Source organism: Lichenostomus cassidix, chromosome 3, assembly GCF_008360975.1.
Source record: "Lichenostomus cassidix isolate B80296 chromosome 3, HeHo_3.0, whole genome shotgun sequence".
Lineage (NCBI taxonomy): Eukaryota > Metazoa > Chordata > Aves > Passeriformes > Meliphagidae > Lichenostomus > Lichenostomus cassidix.
Window position 1 is genome coordinate 48385731 of NC_139483.1, and position 26392 is coordinate 48412122.

Genomic DNA, 26392 nt, shown 5'->3' on the forward strand with positions numbered 1-26392 from the left:
AATCTTCCTCTCTCTGATTGGTAGGTGCATCTTGTATACATGCAGACAAGGTGGTGCCTCCCTTTGATGTGGAAAGCTGCCTTACGAAAACTGGGGTTGCATTTCCACTCCATTCCAGCCTCATGAAGGTTTTGGTGGATGCTCCATGACCTAAACTCTTTTTGTTCTCCACAAAATGTGTTTAGGTCATTATTTTATTTTTCTTAAAGCAAAGGGAAGGTGTTTGAGTGTGTCTCCAGTCCACTGCTTTTAAATTATAATTTATGAACTCTGGGAGATCTGCAGAAACCAGCCTTATGAAATGTAGCCTTTTCGACACAGAAGCAGCTGCACATGGTGTGGTGTTAACATTTGTAAGACAGAGCAAACAGTGAGGAGGCAAGCTCGTGTGAAAAGTGGACAAATTGAAAAGAAACTTTACTTTCCATCTTCTTCCTTTTATTCTTGCTTTGTGCTGCTGTTGGAACAAGAATGGGTCAGCTGTGTGGACGATGCATGCAGCTCCTGCGGGACTTCATAGGCTTTGTTCAAAGGATGTCCTCTGACTTGGTGCAAGGCATCAAGGAATGCTTAACTCTGATAAGCAAATGCTTCTGCTTAAAACAAAACAGCTCTAAAGCCAGACAGCTGTACAAGCCCATCCTACAGCCTCATGAGAGGGTGACAGCACAGGAGTTTCTGCAGCATATTGAAACAGGTAAGAGGACTTGTCTTTTTCTAAAGGATTGTGAAAGAGCAAGGAGATTGATACTGTGGGTTGAAAGCAGATTGTTAGCTGATCTGCTCTGGCATGGTGTTGAACAGCTGGGTGATGATGTTGGAAAGGCCAGAGCTGCAGAGCATTTTTTTTGTGTACAGGACACCAAGGGCTCAGGTGGTGCAACAGCTGGATCTAGGTAGAAATGGTCAGTCACTTTCTTGCTCTGCCGCCACAGTTAATATATAACCATGTAAATGTGTTTCATAAAAGGGAGTCCTTCTCGTAATTGAAGTTACTTTTTTGAAGTCAGTCAAAAGGAACTCACACAGCTGCACATGGGCTTTGCTAAGACTGGATGCTACTTGATTGCTGAGCTGTGAGCAGGCAGATCACAGTGTGATGTGCACAGTTGTGCAACTCTGTGTTAGCTGAACAGTTGCACTTGTGCTAGGATTGTCTGGGCTATACATGGGAAATATCAAAGTCACCCTGGGACAAGTATCATTGAGCTCTCAGGATTCCAGGCAGCTGTGCTTTTGTGCAAACATCAGGCTTAATCACAGTAATGGGATTCTGCTTGAATCAAAGATCCATAATGCTTCATCTATCTCCTTTGCTTTACAGGTTATCTGCCTAATTCCCCTGTTTTTCTCTTTGTGATGTCCTCTTTGTCTTGTCCTAGGATGCAATACCGATAGGAAAATTTATTTTGCTATTTCACTCCTGCAGTCATCTTGTATGAGTGTATTTTGCTGGTTGTCCAATCGAAAAACAGTTCTCATCTCAAAGATAAGGTGTCATTGCTTGTTTGGTTTTGCTTTGTCTCACAACTAATTTGGTATATTGCTTTAGGTTTAGCACCTTTTGGGCTAAAGCTGCTACACAAAATTGCATAGTCTTCTCCTTTCATTTGTGTGAAGGGTGTGGAACTACTATTTCTTTATTTGCCATTTTGGGAACATGAAACAATCTTGTGAGGGGAACCAGGAGAGACTTTTTTCCTTGATGTGACACAGTTAATGCTGTTTGAAATGATCTGTCATGGAACAACCTTTGGAAAAATTGCTATGATTTTTCACACGTGGGAACACGTGTGAATTAGCCTTAGCTGGTGTCATTATCCAGTGAAGGTGGTGGGTCCTGTGCTGCTTATAAGGTTCGCTGATTGTTGCATCTTTAGCACTGGTTAAATCGTGACGTTTATATCCAGAACAGAGACAGCTTGTTATGCAGTGGAGATCTTCCCGGGCTGAACTTTTTCTTCCAAAAGCTAGAATGCTCCTGACTCTATAAGAAAGTGTGTTGGCAGCATCCCAGCTCAGTTGATGGATGAGGTGTAATGAACAGAAGGCCAAAATGGCCCCTTGCAGCACCCACTGGTGCTTCCTGAAAAGACTAAGTGGATGTTTCCTTGAGAAATCCTTTCCTCTCTGAGATCCTCTCTCGATCTTCAAAAGTCTGGAGTTGGGATACAGCAACAGGAAATGTAGAGCTTCTCTGACAGCAGTACACAGATGGCAATGAGGGCTTTCAGGGAGGTCCCACTGTCCATGACAGGACACATACAGCACCTGGGATGCAGAACCTAGGTTAATTCCCTGAGTGGCCAGATCGTACTGCCAAGATAAATGGAGGCAGGGAAGCCTCACAAAGAGAACCAAGGTACATCCCTCTTACTTTAACACTCACCTGTGTATTTTATTCCAACAGAAAGCAAGCCTATCCTCAGTTCTGAACAAAATATAATAAGCAAGAAGACAGCGTTTGGACAATTTGGGTGCAAGGAGAGACTTCATGGTTGATCATCACACTCATCACTTAGCTAGGGTGGCAAATTTTGATATTTTAAGCAAGTGAAGATTTTGGGTGGTTTCAGCTTTATCACTCTCCCAAACAAAACCACAGATATGTGGAAGAATCCGATAGTCAGATTCAGGTTCAAATAGTGAAAGGAGCAGAATTAAACCACATTAAGGGATTTTTGGGTTTTTTCTCTTAAACCTTGCACACACAGGCAAGTCCTTTCCTTTGTGTGTAGTACTAATTATTAAACAAAATTGATCTTTATATGAAGCAGTCTGTGAAGCTCACTTACCTAATCCTGAAGGTAGGAGTTTGCTAGTCTTGACATGCTAGCAGCTTCTAATGGCTTGAAATATTGGCTGTATTTTGCACTGAGGCATGAAAGCTCATGCCCCTTATATCCCTCACTTTTTTTTGTCTCGTGGGAGGTAAAGTAGCTAGATGTTTTTCATAGGGGTATTTCCATCATTAATGCACAGCTTGGATCTATTGCCCGAAAATATATCTTATAATAGTGTACTCCACCATTCAATCTATGCTACATTACTTTTTCAACTCTGTTCATTGGTTCAATGTCCCTTTCATTTTCCTCTCTGCTGTTCCATTCCACATTTTATTGTTATACATATATTATATTATTATATATATTATTATTATTATTATACAGTGACTTACAGAAGCCATGCATGACTGCTGTTGCTCGATGACTGTTGTTGAACATCTGGTTTATTCATAGGGGAGCTATAATACTCGAGAACAGGTAGACTCATGCTAGAAATTTGAGCCTGGGGCAAGCCCCTTTGCAGTCCATGTTGCAGTTCCCTTAAATCCTTTATTTCAATACCCAGGATAGGAAATACAGTGAACTTCAGATATAGTAAATTAGAAATATACTTTCTATAGTTCATAACTAAGAACACCATGTTTAATTGATATATTTTAACAAAGATCTTTTGTGATAAGATAAAGATAAAAGATAAGATAAAAGATAAAGATTTTTAGAAAGAATGAGAATACCTACATTTATATTAGATAGCATAAAAACATCTAAAGGTTGTAATTTTTCTTGTTTCCAGTCACTAGCTTTGTGAGCTTTACAAGAGGCTTTACCAAGGACAGGTTATTCCCAATTCATCTATTGCTTCTGCTCATGGAAATATGAGTAAAGATAGATGGGCTTTATGGAGTTGTTGCAGTACAAAAATCCTTATGTATTTGGCTGGCTGTAAATTTTAATTTCATTTTGTAAACTAACCCTTTTCAGATGTAATTGAGCCTCTGCTTTCATTGTACATCTTTAGATTTTGAAATGTCTCCCCTTGGAAAGGACCTTCTGGAAACCTTGAGGACCTTATCCTTTTCAGAAAACCCAGGTTTACAGCAGTCGGCTGCCCTCTATTACTTGCATATGAGTCAGCGCAGTAAGTTCTCTCACTGCATTAGAAAATTTTAATGTAATTATAAATAAAAGTATTGTTTAAAACTGTGAAACTCCTTTTGATTCATTAAGCAAAGTTTTTTTTGGTTTTTTTTTGCTTTCCTGCTGTGTTGTTTGTCTAGGAAGATAGAAATCCTGTCATTGCCATGCAGGCAGAGTCAATTCTGGTTTTGCTATAAGGAATATCTCTCATGATCATAAAAGACTTTTATTTATGAAATTGTTATACTTCTGTAAAGCTCAGCAGCATGCAAAATATTTAGTCAGTGTATACTGAATCTCCTGAAAGCAGCACAGTCAAAATATGATGAACAGAAATGGACATAGTAACCAGTTAACGTTTTATATAGTTTTTGAAAGAGGACAAAGGTCTGGAAGCCAGATTGTAGTGAAAATTTATGAAGAAAACATTCTTCTTTGTTCCAACTATTCTGTGGGAGCACTTGACTCTTGAGGTAATTTGTTAATGGTTTGGAGTCGGCATAGATATCCCAAATAAAATACCAGCAAGAGTTTAGATTCCACAAAAAGGTAAAACTACTAGCAACAAGTAGGTTGCAATTTATTTATCTATTTGTTTATTTTAAATATACTTCAAAGACAATATTCTGTCACTTGGCGTGACAGAATACTTCCCATGTATTTTTTGCTGGATAAAAAGTGCAGGTAGCCACAACACAAGGACCTGCTGTGAGGCAGAATGACTTGTTTGGTAGTGAGGCATGTTGCTTCCCTTCCCATGATGTTTTTGAAGTCCTTGATTATTCAAAACCTTTTCAGAAAACTTGCCCAGTTTGCAAAGTAGCAGTGGAATATCAGTGAAGGTGAGTATTATTCAGCCTGTCTATGGGAGCATCTGAGGCTTAAGTCCATTGAGGGAAAAATGTGACTGTGGTGAACAGTGGGACTCATGAATATTTCCTTTCATTCATGCAGTGAACATCCCCCTGCCTGTGGAGCATCTGGAATCCTTCTATGCCTTACTACGTTCTGCTGACCTGGAGGTGCAGCAGATGTCTTCCTTGTCCCTTGTCAACTTCCTGCTGGAAGGAAATAGTGAGTAATTAACAGCACATCTCTCTTCTGGTGAAGAAATACCTCTTCAGCCAGACTCAGACAGAAGGAGTCTGCACAAATCCAGATTCCTATTTTGTGTTCCTGATAGGACAAGTATGAGTCTGTTTCTGACTGCAAGTTACACAGCTTCTGGTGGCACTAAGATATATCAGATCCCTCCAGCTGGATTATATCATGTGGCAAGAGGTCTTGGATCTGTGTGAAAAGGCTTATAAATTATTCCCAGACCAGTGTGGGAATTCTGTTCTCATTCTTGGATCTACAGCCCAACAGTTTCAACCAACAGATACAGTTCTTAGAAATAAGCTCTAACTACAAGACAGTGCACATTTTCTAGTTATTTATGAACTGGACCTTAATCTTAAATTGCTTGCAGAGAAAAAGAAAAGTTTAAATGCTCAGCAGAATTCACTTGCTTCTGTAACTAAAGGGGGAAAATAGGTTTGAGATAGAATCTGGGAGATGCAGAAGACTGTGTTGATAGATAAAATTTGTGTTGATAGACAGGGCATGAACACACCACACCTCCTCAATGGAGTCCTTGTTGTGTCTACTACTGCACTCCGTGGCACCCAGGCCACAACAAGTATTCCATCCTGCAATCCCATAAAAGCAGAAAACAGGGTCAGTCTTCAGCAAAAATGGCCTTTTTCTGTGCTTTTTTTAAAAGGGTTTTGCTGCAAATAATATTGTGTCACAATTTACAAAGAAAAAATAATATCTAAAGGGTAGAACTCAGAAGAAAAAGAAAGGGTGAGGGGAGTGCTGAGTAAACTGTGAACCTATTGGAAAGCTGCAGTTGCTCTTTCTAAAATTGACCTTATTTGGGACCTTCTGGCCTAGAACCTCTAAACATCTCTTAGACTCTTTCATGAGTCTGAAGAAGAATCAAGCAAACCAAGGTAGGGACTGTGGGTGGCTTTCAAGCTGTTTCCATCTTAGGTCTATTTTGTATGATCATAATGTAGATCTCCAAAGCAGTCAATGGCTGATGTATCTTTCCACAAAATCATTAACTGTTTACTTTTTTGTTTGTCCATATTATTTTTTCTTGAATTTATAAATAGTTGACAAAGAATTAGTTGTCCAAATGGGTTTACTTGAGCCGATTCTGGATCTGCTTGAGTCAGAGGATCCCACTGTCCAGTGTAATTCCTGTGCCTGCATCATGACTTTAGCTGTTTCAGGTGAGTGTGCTGTTCTTTGCCTTTATCTTCTGCAGTGAATTCATTCAACTCTTCCATTATATTTTAAGATGAAACAAGATATTTGGAATTGGTTTAAGAGTCATAAGATGCAGCAGCAAGTTTTGGTATTCCCACATCATAAATTCAACCTCTTGACATTCCAGTTATTTTTCTCAGTGTTCCTGGCCTTCATTCTCTTATGATTACAAACCTTTTTCTGATTTTCATCCTAAATGTATTCATGACCAGCTTATCTTAATATCTGCATTGGCTTTTGCTTCAGTAGTTCTGTCTCTCTGATGTTTATGCTGATGAGTCTCCTTCATTTTACTAGACTGAGAAAGCCAAGCTCTTTTAAGACTCCTCTGGTAAGTGAGGCTCTCCATTCATTTTCAGAGTCCTTCTGGGTGTAAATGGTATGTTCCAGGAATGGAACATAGCATTTGCATGTGCTGTATGGTGATACCACAGGCCTCAGGCATGGTTACAGTCCCAAGATATAGATAAATGCTGCAGGAGTTCCATTTTGGATTAATCTCTTCTGAATGAGAAGTCACCAGAAATGTGCAGTATTTCAGCTGGGGTCTCACCTGTGTCTTTTATTGTGGCACAAAAGGAAATATGTTTCGTGGTACATCTTATGGTAATGCTTGCAGATTTGGTGATTGTACCATGGTGATATCTTTCTACAGCTGATTTAATTACTTAGTCTTGCTCCTTCTCTGCTGGTATTTCCCACAGACACCGAGTTATCAAGGGTCTACTAAAAATGTTTCCAAGTGCACATCCCTGCATTTTGTGCAGGTTTCATTCTGTTTCCATTGCTTCAGTCTCCTAACTTGTCTGTTATTTGTAAAATATTCCAGTCCTCCACTGCAATGACAGTTCTACATTTGCACCTTTGTATTAACCTTCTGGTCAAAAACAGATACAGACTAGCCCTCATGGAATTGCATTTGTAGGAATTTCCCAGGTGGTCATTCACTCTCATTCAGCAAAACTGTCAGCTTGCTTTCAGTCAGTTTGTTACCCATCATGTACTACTTGCATTTGTCACCAACTTCTGCTTAATTATGCATATTTCATATAATGATGTTAGTATTTTCCTGGTATCCAGACAGGTAAATTCAGCCACAGTTACCAAAAGAAAGGTTATCACATTAGTCTGTCTTATTCTACCTTGTGCCAGCTCGTAATTCTACAGTACAAATGACGTACAAGTCTGTATAAAAGCCATGAATACCATTTATTTCCCTCCCTGTAGTATTTAGTCTGCCAGCTTCCCTCTCCAGCACAGGAAGTTCCAGTTTGATATCCCAGAATGCTGAGAGATGCAGATGGAGGTGTTAATTTCTCCTTTAAGTATTTATATTGCGAGACGCGACCACATGAAATTGCTGATTTGCATTTTATCCAACCTTTTTGTTTTATTTTCAGGATTTTAAACACTTTTCCCTTAAGAGGTTATTTTTAAGGGTTGTATATTATTATGGTCACGTTAAAAATTCTACATATTATGTTACTTGGTGTGGAATGTGAATTGCCTCATGTAAATGTCTCAGTTAGGCATGGCGTCACTAAGATTTTAGGTACCAGGCACTAGAGGGACTTTCCTTGTGTAGGGTCAGTGAAGTTAAGCCCCTGAAGATTTACAGAGAGATGTCCCTTCATCTGTTTTAAACTGTCATCAGCGAAAGTGACTTGTTTGGAGACCTAACGATGTTACTTAGTCCTGAAGACATTCCTGCCCTTTTAGATGTCTTCAACCTGGAATATAGGGAACTCTCAGCTACCCCAGATCCAGTTCACCTTCATTCCCTGTGGTCTTCTAATGCCTTTGCACACTACCTTAAGTGCCAATGCCCTTCTGAGCGCGAGTACTCCAAATTAAGCACTCAAGGAGCTTTCAAAGCTGAACACAGAGGTAGGCAGTCCTGCAAGTGCATAGGCTGGGTTGCTGCCTGGAATTTGATCAGTGTTGAGGATCTCTCTCCCAGTTTAACCAAGATTTAAATGGCTGGATCCATTTATTTATTTTTCAGACTATATTTAGCTACCATGGCAATGAGACTAAAGTAAGAGACAATTCTCCAGGGTTTATTTTAATTTTAACTCACAGACTGATATTTTTAAGTGTCTGCTTGAGAAAAGTGTTCAGTCATATCCTTCAAGAAAGCCATGTATGCAAAAAAGGTAAATATGGAAGCACAACCAAATTAGGAAGATCCTTAGATGGTTTTAAGGAGACTAAGATTCTGCATCTAAGAATGGTCTTAATTCTGCTGCAACAAGCATGCAAGGCTATGTGCAGAGTGAAACTGGCAGTGTTACTGCAGGTCACATGTAAGCTGGGTTGTCTCCTTGCTGCAATAGGGAGCCAAAAATAAGAAGAGCAAACCAACCCATTCAGATGAAAATGATTTGGAGGTTAGTTTGTTCCAGCACCAGCATTTGTCCACACAGCAAAAGGACACATGCATATTTGTAATTATCTGCAGCTTTTCAATCAGTGAGTGAAAGTAATCAGTTCTGGGATAAGAACTCAGAGTACTTCAGAAGAGAACTAAATGTTCACAGCTTCAGAGTTTATGGGGGCCTAAACATCTGCTTTAAGCTAAAACAGGAAGGATGCACTGAGTGTAAAGCACATTCAAAGTTGTTCTGACGGGAATTTTTAAGCACACAAATGTCAGAGGGTGGAAAGAAAGGGTTTATAAATTAGTGAGTTACTCAAACACAGCTTGAGTAGATGTTGTTGATTTCCCCACTTCAGAGTAGCATCTAAACACATGGTTTCCTTATAGAAGCATTCCAAGGGTCATCAGTGGTTGCAGTGGCATCAGTGGAGGGACTGCATTATTTAAGATAAACAGGTGGTCCAGGAGAGAAACATGATCTGGCCTGCCACATCTTTTACAGAGATGGTAATACAGTTACACATCTTTGTGAGATAGATTTCCCCATCCAGACTGTCATCATAAACTGGCAAAACAAATAAATATTCAACCACAGTATCAGAGAGAAGAAAGCATTTGCTCAGGTTTTGTCCAAATGTTCATAATTCCTTTTCTCAACTGTAAGGTTCTTTTCCACATTCACAAACATTCATGGAGTGTATTGTGTACAAGAATAAAGGAAGCAGTGATATCTGAATTCTTAATCATTTTACCTCTCTATTTTACTCAGCTGAGTGGTTTACATCACACCAGACTGGTTTCTATCAGTTGGAGCTGTACAAAAGACTTTCTGCTTCTACGGAGGGAAATGAAAGAACAGTATGTAGGCAGATTAGATTAGAGAAAGGTTTATCTACAAAGGGGACCAGAATATTTCACCAGAATAATAGTTCCCCACATGAAAAACCATGTATTTAAATACTTGTATTTAAATACATTACTCTTCCCAGAACAATTATTTTTCTTAATTTTTTTTTCCAGAATAAAAGTTACTTATTTGAGTGTATACTCATTGGAAGACAGAAAATTACTTGCCCTGAGATATTAAGCTGATACTATCTGAACTGTACTAGAATAAATATCCTGGATAATCTGTGTATGTCAGTTCCCTACTAGATAGGCTCCAGGCATAAAACTAACAGTTTTGTTTTCATAACTCTCTAAGTTAGTTAGCACCTGAAGACTTGATCTCATCCAAATACCTTTATTTATTTTTTTGCTCTGTCTGCTTCATGTTTCTCTCAGCAAACTTCCAGAGACTTGCCATTGTTTAAACTGTCTATAAATATTGTTAATTTTACACCATTAGGTATTATAGTTTCTCTTTTTTCCACCAGCTTTTCATCTAAATGTCTTAGGGGATTCTGCAAATCTTTTTTGAGGTCTCCTTGTATGCCAGGATGTTGAATACAACTGTACAACTTAATACATTGCTATGCAAGAAATCACCACCACTTCTGAGAAGGAGCATCTTTTCAAATTCCAATGTTTAAATCAAATTCTGTCTTTAGAAACCTCTGCATTGTTTATTGCTGTCAAGTGAGTAACATAGGGACATTCAAAGAGAGAAATTGGCCCTGAATATGCCCTATTAAATTAATAAACCTTACCTGCCATTAATGATGTAGTTCTTGGTTATCACACTGTGAATTGCTTGATCAGACATACCAAGGGTATGAAGCAAGTATGACACTTGGTTAACCTGTTAAAGGGGATTTAAGGATATTTTAATTATCCTAGTCACAAATCAAAAGTATTGAACCAGCTGAGATTTATGGCTAATCCAGGAGTCATGAGTTGGTTTCTTTCCTGTGAAGCTTGCAGAGTTTTTAACAGTTTCCTTTGAGCATGCAGAGAAATCAGAGAAGGGGACAGCAAAGAATTAGTCCTGCCAGTTGTCCTGCTTGTGGCTCACAGTAAGATGGCAGTAAGTATTTCTTTCTTCCTCTGATTCTTTTCCTCAGAGTCCAACCAAGAGGCTATTGGTGCTGCTGGAGGAGTTACACCCCTAGTGTCCCTTGCCAAGTCCTATGATCCCAGAGTCCAACAAAATGCAGTTGGTGCTATTCTGAACCTCACACAATCAGGTAATTTTGGACTAATGGTTTACCTAAATTGCTGAAAGAAAACTCACCAACAGAAAAATAATCCAGACGGGTTAAGGCAAGAATAAAAGCTTATCTAAGCAACAAGTTATTTCCTCTGCATAAGGCATTCATGTTGGTGTCACAGCTTGACGATTTAAGTTTAGCTGATATAAGCCCTTTTTTGCCTCACAGCAAAACAGAAAGACTTGTTTTTCAACTCCAAGGGGCTAATGTATGGATACTTAAATAATCACTCAAATAAATAGGAAAAAACCCCAAATATTTGTTAAAGAAATAACTTGGCCTAAAAAGTTAGAAGCACGTTTGGTATACTTTAAAGAAATCCCAGAGCTTATCCAACAAAGCTGAGCTTTAGGAACTTTTTACTTCTTCTGACTAACTCAATGCTGGAATATGCAAAGTGTAACTATCATGGGTCAGACATTAAAGGCTCCTGGAATATCTGCCAACAGCTGTATCAAAACCAGTACTTGGTCCTTTGCAATTACATGTAGACTACCATAATTAACTCTGAAATAAACCAGCATTAAATCTCACCTACCAAGATAATACCATTATTCCACAGAGCTAAATGATAAAGTCATGAGTAACATCTCTGAATTCTTTACTGTGCAAGGAAACAGTTGGAAAGAACTTACGTAGTTGGCTATTACATTTCAGAATTATTATTCAGAATATTTTCAATATATGTTTTGAAACACCAAAGTCACAGTGAAGATTGTAACTGAGGCTTTTCAGCTTCTAGAGCAATTCAGATTCTCAGAGCAGTTTTTAGCATAAAACCATCAAAAGGTTAGTCACACATCCTGCTAGTCATTTTGCTAAAGTATCTGCATACTGCTGCATTACACAAACTAAATTATGCACTCTCCAGTCACACTGACTGGCATATATTTGGACAACATTAGCACTCTCTAGAACCCAAGGACTATGCACATCCCTTTGGAAAGGAGCCTCCAGATGACAGGGACAGAAGGGGGAAGACACTTTTTTTTTCTCTTTTTTTGATGGCAGAGAAAATCCAACAAGTCCTATGCAAAGAAGGAGCCCTACCAGTTCTTGCCTTGCTGCTGGAATCTCCTGACTCAGAAGTACAGGTATGACTAAAATAGGTCAGCTTTTGAAACAGTAACATTGTGACTATAAGGAGAGTACAAACCGCAGTATGCAGAAATGAAAAGGGGGAGAGGAGGAAAGGTTTCCCTAGTGAAGTGGAGAAACATGAGAGAACATCTTGGTGAAAGCCAGCTCACTCAGATAAAGTATATTAAAAGACTCAATTTGTCTAACTCCACAGGAAAAAGTATATGACTCAAAACTTTATCTGCCAGCACACATTAATGCATGCACAGAGTTGTTATGTGGCTGCCTTCCTGTGTCCTTCAGATCATCAGACTAATTGCAGATAGATCTCTTCCTCTGGGTTTTGGGGTTTTGGGTTTTTTGTTTGTTTGGTTTGGTTTATTATTTGGTTTTAATTTTTTTTTTAATCTTAACTTTGATCTTTCACTCTAAGCAATTTTACTAAGTGTTCTGAGAAGACATAACTTGCAAAGATCTTTTTCTCGTTATTGTAAATATCTGTAAATCTTTCTATTTTATGCCTATCACAGACACCTCTTTGGGATTCTGCACACTCAGCAGAGAGCTCATCTTAGTGCAAAAGTATGCTGATTAATGAACTATGAATCAGAGTTGTGAGCCTTACATTCTGTTAGTTTGTTCATTCAGTCCTTTGAGTAGCACAGAATTGTTTTCTCCACCAGTTTAATTATGTCTATACAGATTTTTTTAAAATGTCTGAAGGGGTGGACCCTCTGGAATTGCTTTCTGCAAATTGAATATTACTGGATTTCTCTGAGATTCACTTTAAAACTTCCATCTCTGTAGCTAAACCTGTTTCTTCTAATTATACCTTCCTAGTAATAGATACTCTTATATGTGTAATCCTCCCTAGCGTTAATGTTTAGATCCTTTGGAAATGATCTCTTGTCATGCTAGGGCAATAGCTACATGCAGATCGAGTAAATCAATGTAAACATGCAGTAGATACAATGACCTAACTTAGATGCCAGCAGTAATGCCATTGCAGCAGCACAGCACATTCCCAAACAGCCAGGGTCTAATGAGTTTCTACCACATGCCCCAAGAGGATTGCTGTAATAGCTACAGCAAGTTGTGTCTACCCCATAAATACCCTTAAGTGAAAAAGCACGTTATTTTCATCAGTTTTATATCTGAGCATTTCTCCAACTTATTTGTATTCTCTTCAACGTCACCACTCTGACCTCCTCACTCTCTACATTTTTGCTTGGTTCTTTGCAGTTTTACAGCTGTGCTGCGCTAAGCAATGTGGCAGCCAATGTTCAGCACCACAAAGCCTTGCTGAGACCCAGTGACAGATTCCTGCTACGGACACTGATCTCTCTCCTGTCCTCTTCCGTGGACAAGGTAAAGCTGTAGCTTTCACTTTGTGGAAAGATTTAGCATCCAAGTAGAGCTAGAAATGTGCATTTCCAATTTCAGACTCGCATCATTCTGTTCATCTACTGTACAGGTACCTGTGCAGCATCTTTCCCATGAGAAAAGACACCTAAATTAGAAAATACATGAAGAAAGCAAAGGGAAATTGTTAAAGTCGTTCTACAGGCCTTGGACACTTCCTTTAGACTAGGATGGTCTGTATGCTATCAACTTGAAACAACATGTGTGAAGTGCCCTGTCCAGGCTTTGTCTTTCATCATTGTGTCTGTGACAGAAGGAGTCTGATACATCTATTATGCTACTTTTTCTGGAAGAAGCTGCTTTATCTAGAAATTTTACTGTATTGCTTCAAGGAATAGCATCTTGAAAATTTTGCTTTGTTGGAAGCCACATCAAAGAAACTTCAAGAAACCACAGTTCAGGATGGAACTTGAAATTCTGTGTAGAAAGGAGGTGAAAAAAGGCAAAGTAAATGGGACAATTTCTCTCCCCTCATTTTCCTATAACTTATCAGACATTCTAAAATAAAGGCAACATTTGAACCACATACTTCATCAGCAATAGGATGACTGATATTAGGAGGCTGAAAAAAAGTCATCAAAACTTTGACAAAAAAACATGTGCCAAAATTTATTCTTGAAGATAATGTAATAGCTTGCTGGTGTTGTCATGTTTATTTTGTGTGCAATAGGCAAGAACATGCATTACTGAAACTGCTCTTTTTCCTCTTCTCTCTCATTCCTTTTTTTTTTTCTTTTTTTTTTCCCTCTTTGGCACAAGCAGGTTTCAAGCCAGGCATGTGTTTGCCTAAGAAATTTGGCTACCAGTGGTAAGCAATGTCTTGGAGATAAAGAAACTACACTATTTCTCTCTCTGCCTTTCAGAGTGAGCACAGTGGGCTGGGAACCTTTCCTATTAAAAGCAAAGAGACACCCTCTTTTCTACATTTTAACTGGATGTTAAGGGAAGAGGAAGGTGCAGTGCATATCCCAACTAAATCTGTGTTAGAGCTCCCAGGTAGCAAGGGGAGTATCGGAGAAAGTGAGAAAGGCAGCAGAGGTGTTCTTATGCACAGAGACTTAGTGAGTTGCTCAGTTTTCCTCCCTTCCATGTTTCCTAAGCATTAAACCCAATTAGGACAGAGTGTCTCCTGAAATTGCTTATTGAGTGGGGACCTGTCTTCTCCAAGGCATGATTCTGTCTATCATTAAATATAATTTTCTCCCAAGCATTTGTCATCCTCTTAAAAATTCTATCATATTAAATGTCCAAGATTCATTTCGATGACATATTCAGCAGAGGATGGCAGAGGACTGGCACACTCAGTGCTAAAGCCTCAGACTCCAGGGTAGAGTTATTCATCTAGAAAATGCAGAGGTGCCCAATTTTCAAGCAATCACAATTAGAGGAGCTGAGAGTGAAGGAAGTGCTGTGCTGCTCTTTAGTATGTTTGAAACCCCCCTGGCTGGCTTGACTTGTTAGATCTGCCTCTCCGTCTGCTGGCTGCTCTGGCATTGCCTTTTAGTGCACTCAGTGAGGTTGCAGGGGCAAATGGGCTATAACAACTCAGTGGGATGGCTGATGTCTCCTGGCTAACCATAACTCTGAGGGATAGATGGTGCTTGGGCCGTCTTTCTGTTTGTGCAGCAGAAGATGCCACCTTCTTATCTGGCCTTATGCCAATGATGGTATCAGAAAATTATCCTCATTCTTTCTGAGGTTTGGACACAGACTGAGGGTGTCCAAACCTACATTCTGCCATCAAGCTTGTATTAGTCCCTCAGCAAAAAAGCCAGACCAAATGAGGGTTTATTTTTATAACTGAACAGCTGGCATTGCCCCATCCCTTGGAGATGAGGAGGTCCCCTCTAGTTTGCTCACTGAGGCACAATCAACTGTTTGAGTCAATGCCTGAATGCCTCTCTGCAGTGCTCTGAACCTTCCTGACCTCAGCTGTGTTCCCACACCAGCAGACATCCAGGCTGAGATGGTTGCTGAGAACGTCCTGCCCAAGCTGTGCTCTCTCCTGGCCTCTGGCAGTGAGGATGTGCGTCGTGCCTCCATTGCTCTGCTCTGGATACTCTCCCAGCACCCACCCAACCAGGTAAGGGAGGTCTTCTCCCAAAAACAGAGCGGGTAGTGTAGTTCTGGGCACCACCTGTTACGGCAAAACTGCCTATGAAATGCATTTTTGAGAATGACCAGTAGACTCTGGGAGACTGCCCAACCCTTTTCTCTCCCATCCAAAATAACAAGGCTTTGGCTACTGCATCAGTGCTTTCACTAGCTACCTGAGGAGCCATCTGTTGTGCTGAGTGAGATCCAAGAGAGATCAATGAGAGAGTAGAGGGGGAGATGGGAGATTCCTGGGATATGTGGATACTGCCTTGCACACCCTGCAGCACCCTCTAGTCCTCTCTGTCCCCAGATGGGTGTACAAGGGGGAGGACATACACAGCACCGTGAGAGACTGCCACCATGGGGGCAACCAGGGAAGTTATTTCTTGGCTACAGAGCTCAGCCACACACTAATAAGCAGAGAAGCTAATTTAGAGCACTCATTTAAAGTGCATCAGTGCAAAATAAAGGGCAAATATACATTACTTCCATATATGGACAGCTTTATTCAAAAGTAAATTGGAAAAATATTAAAATATATTGAATTAGGATCAAAACAACAAGGAGGACTACTAGAATTTGAAATCTTTTCTATCCTTTGCTAATTCATTAAGACATTCACTAGGACTGTGTATTCTCATATCCTAAGTTATAGAATGATTATTTTGCCCATGTTCAGGGTGAACACCCCCATTAACAATGCAACACTAGAAAATAATGAAGAAGTCAGACTAGAAATAAACTATAGCAAATACTGAGAAATTACTGTTATTTTTAAATGTATTTTTTCTTTACAGTAATTAAAGACTTCTTAAGAACATAGATGTAAAAGGTTTTTGATAAGCATTTTAAGCTAATAATGTTTGAAGATAGTCAGAGGTTGGGTACAAAGAGCAAAAATATGTGAGAACCTTTCCTGCCACGTTGCTTCAATCCATAGTGACAGGATCTGAGTACCTACAGGTAGTCTTAAGTGCTTGTTGTGCCTGAAATACATTCAGCCTGATTGGAAATATAATCTGGGTGTGGAAAGCCCTGTGTATTAAAGTTCAGTTGCCTGTACACAAACCAAAATTGCACCTCCCCTACCTCTGGGGCATGATTGAGAAGGTGGGTGAGCTCAATGCCTGGGAAACAGTGACCAGAGCACAGAGCCACTCAAGGCACAGTGGCTGCAAACACTGTGCCTTGAGCACCGAACATCCTCACTGCTCATCAAACTGCCTCATACAATTTGCTATCAACAGGCTTACAATTGAAATGCATTGTTAGTTGGAGGCCATTTGCACAGTAAATATGTTACTCAGTATGACGCATTATGCTGGAACATGGTCCTCACTCAATTTTCCTTTTCTTGTCTCCAAACACCATTTACATTTTTTGTTCTCTCACCAAAGAGTACCCACAAATCCTTTACTCCCTGGTCCTGAAACTTGTTTGAAACCAGTGTTTCAAACCCCTGGCCACAAAGAGTTGTGGTCAGCGTCAGTGGGAACAAAGGCACTGGGAGCTCAGACTTGTTTCACCAGTGGTGAAACAGCACATCCTTCATAAGGGAAAAAGGGTCAGCAGCAGGAGGCTGGAAAGCAAAGCATCATCCTCGAGGCTTTATTCTCCAGTGAGAAGTATCTACATCTCCAAATTTGTTTTAGTGAGCAAACACGGCTGTCCCTGACTACCGAATGTTGCTGCTTTGTGCGAGCGAGCCCTGGGCACTCTGAGAAGAGGCTGACCTCTCCGTATTCATATCCTGCCTCCCCATCTCCATGCCTTTTCTGGCCTGTTTTTCAAGTCTTTTCAAGGATTCTTTCTCTAACTCAGGCTGAATTGTCCATGGGTGAAAGAGGGACTTCTCCATGGGAACAACTGTTGGAAAACAAGCCACTGAACAAAGCTAACCTTTACAACCAAGTCAAGTGATGCTTGAATTATTACAAATACTGCCCAGGATACAATGGGGCAGAATCTGTCTGCCCTTTCGTTACCATGAAGCAAACCCCCAGGAATGCTTCACAGGAGCTCCTATCCCTGCTTCAGCCCCTTTTTTGCAATATCCTGGTCAGGCTGTTGACAGGGATTCCCAGCAAGAGCTGGAAAACTTCCCTCTTGCAGGGGGAATTTTATTCAGTTTTCCCAAGGAAAGCCCAACCCTGAAACACTAAAGAATCAGGCTTTGTGAGTAAACAGTCTTTTAAATCAAATTCCTTGGAGCAAAAGACTTGGAAGTCAGGATGACAGAGGTCTGTCTGTTCCAGATGGTACCACTGACTCTCCACTCCAGGTAAAAAATAACTTTGCCGTCCCATTTTGCTAACTGTTAAACAGGGAATAATATTTACCTTTTCAAGAAATCCCTGTGTAAGGAGTGCGACTGCAACATTGCAACTGTAAGCAACCTTGCTGCTGGAATGCTTTTCCTTGCCTTTTTTTTTTTAACATTCTAGTCTTGGGAGAAGTTAGATCAATATCCATCTGAACCACTCAATCTATTTTTACTCACAGTTTTCTTGTGATTCTCTTGCACCGTGCAGGATTGAGCCAGAAAACAAAATCTGGATCTCAGCCATATTCCAGCCAAAAAAAGAAGTTCAGCAAAATTCAAGTACTGTCACTTGCTAACGTAGGTCCTAAATAAACTAAAGAGCTTGGCAGGGAAGTCATTATATATTAGAAAGTTCCTTTATAGTCCATAGAAAATTTCCTCCTCTCAGGCTGTAGCAAGTAAAATACAAATATCATAGTTGATGGGATTACGTAGAAAAGAGGACATTTGGTTAAAAAGCATAGAAAACAGTCATCAATGGTAATATAATTGGATTGTCCAAAACTTTATTATTTCTTCCTTTTAAGAGAAAGAAAAACAAGACTAAGGAAAATTTACTGTCATGTCTGCATATAGGATTATTTAAATGCCCTGTGTTTAGGCATAGCACTGCCCTTTCCATTTATTTTCTTGTTTTATTTTAGGATTGCTGGTTGTGACAGTACTTAAAACGAACTAAGTGAAGATGTCAGCTGATATTAAAAGAAAATAAGATACACTTTTGCAATTTAACCTAAGTAAAAGAAAGATTCAAGTAAAAATAACTTTTAAAGACATCTACCTTTCAACACTGCTTTAGTGATCCTGACATTTCATCTTTTGCATTTAACTGTAGGCCTAACCCAAAGCCTTTTGAGATCAGGTTTCTCTTACACGTGGCAGTGCACTTTTAATCCATATTGTTATTGAGGTAACTACCTGTGCAGTAATCCAGACTCAGATCTGATACTACAGGAAAGAGGTAATGGCTTCAAACTGAGAGAGAGTAGCTTTAGATTTGATATTAGGAAAAAATTCCTTACTGTGAGGGTGGTGAGGCACTGGATCAGGTTGCCCAGAGAAGTTGTGCGTGCCCCATCCCTGGAAGTGTTTAGGCCAGGTTAGATGGTGCTCTGAACCACCTGGTCTAGTGGAAGCTGTTCCTATCCATAGCAGAGGGGTTGGAACTAGATGATGTTTAAGGTCTCTTCCAACCCAGGCCATCCTGTGATTCAATTAATATTAATGGAAATTGGAGGAAGACTACATTCAGAGAGAGATACACAGTAAAGTACCTCTAAAATATCATCAGACAGCAAAGAAACGTGTGTAAAGAAGATGCTGTTCAGAACATATTTACTAAAGAGGTGCCTGATCACATACTGATCTGAACATACAACCCATTATTGTAGCCAGGTAAATTGCTGAGGTACTCAAGGACACAGTGCTGCTGCTGCTTCATCGTGTACTTCTGCCTTTCATACTTATCCTGACCACCACTTCTTCCAGTCAGGATTACCCATCCTTCCCCTGACTACCAATGACCTCAGTAAGGCATTTAATGGAAACAAAAATAAACTATAGGACCTTAAAGACTCCAGCCTTCCACAGCAAGTGGTCTCTAATCAGGGCCAGTCAGCCCATATTTGAGAGAAGCAGCACTGGACCCAGCCCCATCCTTGGTTTAAATAAGCAAACTAATGCTCTTCTGGCAGAGCTAAGTTCTATCTCTCCATAGCTCACTGCGAAGTCTCATTGTGTTGTCCATGTCCAATTGAGATACTGGTTGCTCTTCTCAGGACACTCTGGCATGTGCTGAGCTACTGCAGAGCCTGGGGATGTTACTGGCAGCACATAAAACAGACCCTGTGATTGTCGGACATACTGCTTGTATCATCAAAAACCTGAGCCTTTCCAAAAACAGACAGGTAGGTGCCCAATGTTTGTCACTGAACTATACCCTGTAAGGTTGCTGTTGTGTTTATGTCAAATCAGCATTAAAAAAAAATCTGTGGGTAATTAAACAAAAGCCAATTTGCTATATGCTTTACACAAAATTGCATGTATGAGTAAAAAGACAATAATGAAAGGTAGTTTTATTAATATTTTCCCAATACAAAAAAGCTAATTAAAATAAGAAACATCTAATTTTTGCTACAAGTGATGTGGTTACCTAATTTGACTGCATCATAGGTATAAAAAGTTCTTCTACCAAGGACATTTCATACTAATTAAAGGAACCATCCAGGAGAATCTGAGGTCTGCTGTGAACTGAATCTTTATTTCCTGGCTCTCATGCTTCAGCTGCCCTTCGTTGTGAAATAGAGCCCTAGTTGTTGATGTACATTTTGCCTCTTTGGCAAGATATCAGTCGTGCCAAAATGCTATAAAGACCTCTCTTGTTGACTTTGATTTGAAATCCATATGCACAGATGCACTTCCTTTCTCCTTGCCTTTTAATAGTACCTTGATCAAACAGTACCACCAGTACCAATCAATATCGAGGAGAAAACCTCACTGAAATCCTCATTTCTGCTTTGTCCCACTTCCTAGTACACACTTTGCAAGACTCAGTTCTTTTTTTCTTCCTCTTTATTCATGATCCAATTACCAATAGTTCCAGAGACCTAAACCAGACAGAAGGAAAAGTATGGTTTTTTTCACTAAGATAAGAATTATATAAATTTCTAATAGCTGTAAAATAAAGTTTTACAGGGAACTAGATTCCCTCCAACTCAAGGCCCACAGTGGGAATAAAAATGGACCATCCTTTTAAAGTTTGACAAATATGGGCATTCCTTTGAAGTACTTAAATTCTGTGACTTTATTCTGTTATCAGCTGGGAGCCGCTTCACCTTCATAAAACTTTTTAATATAGAGAGTATCTAGCTCTCACTTCATAAGTGAATACACAGACATGAGTGAGAGTGCCAAGTTTCCAGAGTCAATTCTAAGGAATGCTTCCTAAAACACTTAAGAGTTGTTGGCACAAGAGGAAGAAACAGTGTTGTTTTTATGCCAGCAGGACACAGAGTGTGGGAGCTTGAAAGGCAGCAGTCTCAAATCCACCTTGAACCACTAAGCAGCAAGTTAAAAAACTGCAGCATAAACTGAGTGAACACACAAAAAGATACTCCCTTTTGTTGATAGACACCTGAGCTCACTTATGGAGCTGCTAGCAGATTTTTGGGAAATGACTGATGACTGTGATTCAACTTCACTAGTTGAACCAATCACCTCCAGACGACTCATTCAGAACTCATTTCTTGATCTCATGTGCTTTTAGTCCAGGTCAGTGCAGGCTAAGTCTATCTGTTTTCAACTCGGTCTATAAAGTGCATATCTCAGTACAAGTGATCTCTGAACAATCCAAGGTGTTGTCAGCTAGTTGTGGTAGATCTGGGAGGAGACATTTCCATTGTTGATGGTTTAACCCTCAGTACTGTAGGAGTACTTCTAAAGCCCCCAGACACCACTAAACCCTAAACATGAATCTCTCTCTTGTGGCAGAGAATCACTGAGAGCCGATGTGTCGAAGGTCTCCTCCAGACCATGCTTTCAACTGACACTCAAGAAGACTCCCTTCATTACGTGACATCCTGCCTTGCTGAGCTAGCAAAGCAAGGTAGGACAGCAACTCACCACAAACAGCTTATTCAGAGAAGTGCACATGTCCTTTATTAACTCTAATGGGAGATGGAGCACAGCTGGACATACAGCCCAAGTCTTTCCCTTTAAATTCATTCTGAGTTTAGTTGTAAGCTGCAAGAACAAAATCCAGTTCGCTGGCAGGACACATGGGCTGCATTGTCTGCACTTGTGTTCAGCTGCTTAAAATTTTTAACTCCAGATTTTTTTGTGCTGAACTTTACTGCTTAACATGGCCTGTCTACTGTTTGTAACATTCCCCAGTTTCTCAGGCTGAAAAAATTTTGCCATAGCAGAAACTAATATTAAAAAAATTACTAAAATACAAAGTAACTCTTTATCTTTAAATGTTTTGCACATGGATTTTATCAGAGATACCAAATTGGCACTCATGAAAGGTACAGCACTCTTCATGGCCAAAAGGATGAGTGCAAATTTCCTGAACATGCCCCCACATTGGATACTGCCTGTCAGACAAAGTCATCTCTTGTATCTGGTGTAATGGCCATGCAGCTGGCAACACATCACATTTAATTTTGCATGCAGTGCCCAGCAGCTGTGGGACAGACTGAGCCCAATAGGCCAAGAGTGGATCTTGCATATAATGTGATTCATTCGTGCAGAACATAAAGCTAACAAAATATGAATCAAATCCATGGCCTTACCTTACTGAGAGCATAACCTCAGAACAGGACCCTTTTTTGCAACCTAAACAGACCTGTTAATGAAGTTCAGCACTTATTTTGCTTCTCCAGTTGCATTAAGGATTCCCTATTTCAGCAGTATGGTTCCTGGCAGACCTCTCACCTTTGTTTCTTTGACACTGGAGTTCCTGTTTACAGACTACCCTCTAACCTCTCTGCCTTCCAGAAGGAGCCATGTTACACATGGTCCAGTGGATGGATGAACCTTTGACAAAGTGCTTGGTGAGACTGGCTGGCCAACTGGAACATCCTGAGCCATCCTTTCATGCTGCCTCCATCATCCAGCACATGATTGGCCATGGTAACTCACACAGGATTAACTATTTTTTGAAACAGGTTTATGGCTGTCTTGAGTGAAATTAGCCTTTACCCAAAGGACTTAACTGTCATAAACTGAAAAATCTTTAATATTCTTATATCACCCCCCACCCCACCTGTCTCTACAAATTTTTTAGAGTAAAAGTACCTACAGTCATCTTTCAAATAAAACAGTCGTTTGTGCATGAGAAAGTCTAAGGATTAAATGGACCACAGATAAAGGTCTGATTCACGTTTGTTGCCTTTTTCAAGCACTGCCATTCTGCAGGGCTGGTCCATAGCCAATTCTGAGGTCCTTGCAAACAACTCAAGTAGGAAGGTGGGAGACCATTAAGATGCTCCTCACCATGGGAGAGATGAGAACATGTTTCAGACGAGGTCGCTTCAAACAAGGTTACATCCTTCTGTTTGACCTTCTTTCTCAGTATGAAAAATGTGATGGCATTCCCCACAGATAGGAGAAGTTGAGTTCCAAAATTTTTAATTAACTTTGCTCTCTGATCAGCAAGAGAAAAGCTCTTGCGGAACCAAATCCTGCTTTTACAATTCTAGACTAAATTAGCAGGAGCAGTAAAATAAAGTAGCTTTTAAGAATTTTTTAAGCCAAATTTTTTTAAGTTTCAATGAGAGAGAATAAAAGGAGCATTATTTTACCTGTAGAAAACTAACAGCTTTATGCTTAATATACTTGTCCCATACAGCTGAGAGCCTTTAAGATTTGCAAGGAAAAGGTGTTCAGATGATTCTTGCCATATTCTCTAGAAAGGCATGGTCAGATTTTAGACCTTAGACATAAAAAACCCTGAAATCTGTAGTGAGTAAGGGAAAATGCAAATGTTTCATTTCTAGCATTGAGGATTTGCAACAGAGCAGACTCTCAGGTAGTGAACAGAGTTCAACAGCATAATCACCTCGTGGATAGGTTTGCATAACAGGCCAACCAGTCTGTGAATCAGCAGGGCCCTTGCACAGGGAACACATTCCCAGCACAGCAGCCCCCTCAGCTTTTAATCTACCTAAAGTATCAGCACTATTGTCAGAAGCTGTAGTACAAGGAAGTCCCTTGCCAGTCTTTGAAGCAATGTTGGTTTTAGCTGAAGGTGGATGACTCATTATTGATCTTTAAAATGTTGTTTAAAAAATCCGTTTTCGAAGCGTTTTAAAGGCTTTATTGATCTCCAGTGGTTCTCCCATTTATGCAGAAAAAATGATGCTTTTGTGGAAGTATCACATTGGAGAGATTCAAGCCTACCTCAAGAATTTTCTTACCCACCAGGAGGTCCGCTTTCAGCAGCTGGGCATCTCCACATTCTGCAGACTACGGGCAGGTATGTCCTTGCTGCTGGGCTGGGCCCCCAGGGCACTGCCAAGGCTGCCTGCATCCATCAGCAGCAAACAAAAAAAAGTTACAGAAACACTGCTTTGTAAAAGAGATCACAGAATCATTAGGGATTGAAACGACCTCTAAGATGATCAAGTCCAACCACTGACAATGCAAACTCCTCCCGGGACTAGCTCTGCTCACTTAAGGAAACAGAATAATCTCAAGGGTAGCTGTTTTAAACCTCACCTGTTTTAAAGCAGCTCTTTAAGAGGATCTCCTGATAAAGGTGGGAGGATTTTTGTTTGCTTTAAAACTAAAGGCTTTCTGATCAGCAGGGAAACAGGACTTCAGGTATAGATGCTTTTATCCAATATGAGAAAGCTTGGCACATTTTTCAAATGTGATTTTAATTTATTTTGATAGGACAAGTGAATAAGGGCATTGCTTGATTAGCTGATACTAAGGCTGGAAAGTCTCACATCATCTTTATACTTTAAAGTCCATTCCCTATTATTTTTCTGGTTTTGATTAATCTTCTTGTCTTTGGGTAAAAGTTGAGTACTGACGAGAGTTCTAATGTTGTAATAACTGTATATAGCACATATCTTTATGTATGTAGAGCCAGAGTCAAAACCCTGCTATGTCTTCATATGCAGCTGCTGCATAAGGCTGAATTTGGCAACTGAGATTTATGCATCTGCATCATGAGAATTTAGCAGCAATCTTGAATGGTTGTAGGGATGAAAACTGAATTTGTATCTGCTTTGTGTGCTAGAAGATTATTGTTCTACCTTCCCTATATGCTGTAGTAAGAACCATCAATCAACTGTATCTAACCTGAAAAATGAGCTTTCTGTGTGTCTACATTAGAACACAGGGGGAAACAGCAGTTGCTTAACACTTGTTATTTCTCTTCAGATCCAGAATTTTCATTAGCATTCAGAAAAAGCCAACTGGCCAAACTCCTTGAGCAAGTCCGTCAACAAACAGAAGAAACTCAAGAGCTCCTTAGGGCAGCTATGTGCCATGAAGACAGTTAATATTTAAACCAAATGTCTTCTGAAAACTCACCAGATCCAAGAGCCTGAACTTCCAGAGGAAACAACTCTTTTCAATTGGTTTCTGTAATTTTCCTGCTACTTACAGTTTCGTCATCCAAGAGAGATGTCCTGATAACAAGAATTGGAACAGGTCAAAACACAATTCCTTGGACCATTTGGCTGGCTGCTTAAGTGTGCTTGAGGACACAGCTATGTTGAAAAACACCTGTTATGCTTGGTTAACCTTCCATGGTTTGTTTTTGGTTTCCTCACTCCCCCTTCAGAAAAACCAGCACTGTATTAATGAGGTGTTACTCATGCAACAGGCTGATTCCACTGAAGAGGCATCTCTGAAGTATGCAGGTGACTCTGCTTTCATCTTTATTCTGTTTCTGTTCCATATCCTGTATTTCAGAACACACTACGGGAACTTTAGAAAAGAATTGAATCAACCCGTACTATAAAGGTGAAAAACTATGAACAGGTTACTACAGAAAATAACTGCTGAGGGACAATTCAGAAAGTGCAAAAAATTTGTAAGGAACAAGAATGGGTCAAGCCTTACAGCTGGTCCTTGTCCACACTATAGGCACTACTTTCCAGCAGAAGAGCAAAGGCACATTAAGGCAAGGAAATGTTGCACAGGGCAAGTCCAGAACACAGCAGGAACCACAAATGATTCGGGTGAGATGTGTTTAGGCACAGAACTCTGTTCTGCAAATGCTAAATTATTTCCAAAGCTACTTGCAACAAGGGAAGAGTGAAATATTTGGCAAAATTAGGAATTTTTGTTATATTTTGATATTGATACTTCATTTTAAAAGGAGTTAAAGAACAATAAAGGTAGTTTAAATAAATAAATGTGTTTAAATTCAACTCATTTTCTTACATATATACTTCCCACAGACAGGCACATTTAGCCATCTCCAGGAAAGCCATGTTCCATCATGTGTAATGGTTACTTGGGAAGACACACACTGTAACTCCAAACATCCCCCCCTTCCTTCTCCTTCCCCCAGCTTTATATGCTGAGCATGGCAATGTGAGGTGTGTAATGTCCCTTGGGTCAGCTGGGATCACCTGTCTCAGCTGTGTCCCCTCCCAGCTTCTTGTGCAACCCCAGGCTGGTGGGGTGGTGTGAGAGGCAGACTCTGTGCAAGCACTGCTGAGCAGTAACTGAAACATCTCTGTGTTACCAACCTTGTGTTCAGCACAAATCCAAAACACAGCCCCCTTCAAGCTACTGTGAAGAAAACTAACTCTACCCCAGCAAAAAGCAGCACACTGTCTTCTGAGATGCTTCTGATTGTGTTATAACTCTTACGTGCATGTAGAGCTTTAAAGCTGCTACTGGACACAAACATGGAATAAAAGTGAGATTTAAAAAATAGTTTTAAAAAATTATTCTGTCAATTAAGAGCTCAGTGTTCCATTTTATTGTGGCTCAAGTCTCTGGGTCTAATTTTAGTGCTTTGGAAAGGCATTTTTTATAATGATTCCTTTTAAGATAAGCAAGTGCTTTCCAACAGTACTATTTGGGAAAAAACAAAACAAAACACCCCCCCCACCCCGCAAAAAAAAAAACCAAACCAAAACCAAAACTGTGTAAAAACAACCAAAGCCCTACTCAGTGCAGTAAAAAGGCCTATTAAAAGCACAAGCTAGACAGAAATTTCAGATAAAGC

The 26392-nt window shown here is 39.9% G+C and overlaps 1 protein-coding gene across 2 annotated transcripts; it reads left to right on the plus strand.

The window, feature by feature from the left end:
- The first annotated feature begins 59 nt into the window (after window positions 1–59).
- On the plus strand, window positions 60–25568 carry LOC146439652 (uncharacterized). Of its 2 annotated transcripts, XM_085055647.1 has the most exons (15): window positions 60–336; window positions 471–697; window positions 3805–3924; window positions 4878–4997; window positions 6086–6205; window positions 10626–10748; window positions 11784–11866; window positions 13095–13220; window positions 14037–14082; window positions 15224–15357; window positions 19473–19601; window positions 21184–21298; window positions 22192–22326; window positions 23546–23671; window positions 24586–25568. In XM_085055647.1, the coding sequence occupies exons 2-15, from the start codon at window positions 472–474 to the stop codon at window positions 24705–24707; spliced, it is 1725 nt and encodes a 574-aa protein (XP_084911773.1). In that variant the 5' UTR covers window positions 60–336; window position 471; the 3' UTR covers window positions 24708–25568. The 2 variants fall into 2 exon arrangements, with proteins under 2 accessions (XP_084911773.1, XP_084911772.1); XM_085055646.1 differs by having other exon boundaries at window positions 60–697.
- The last annotated feature ends 824 nt before the right edge of the window (window positions 25569–26392 follow it).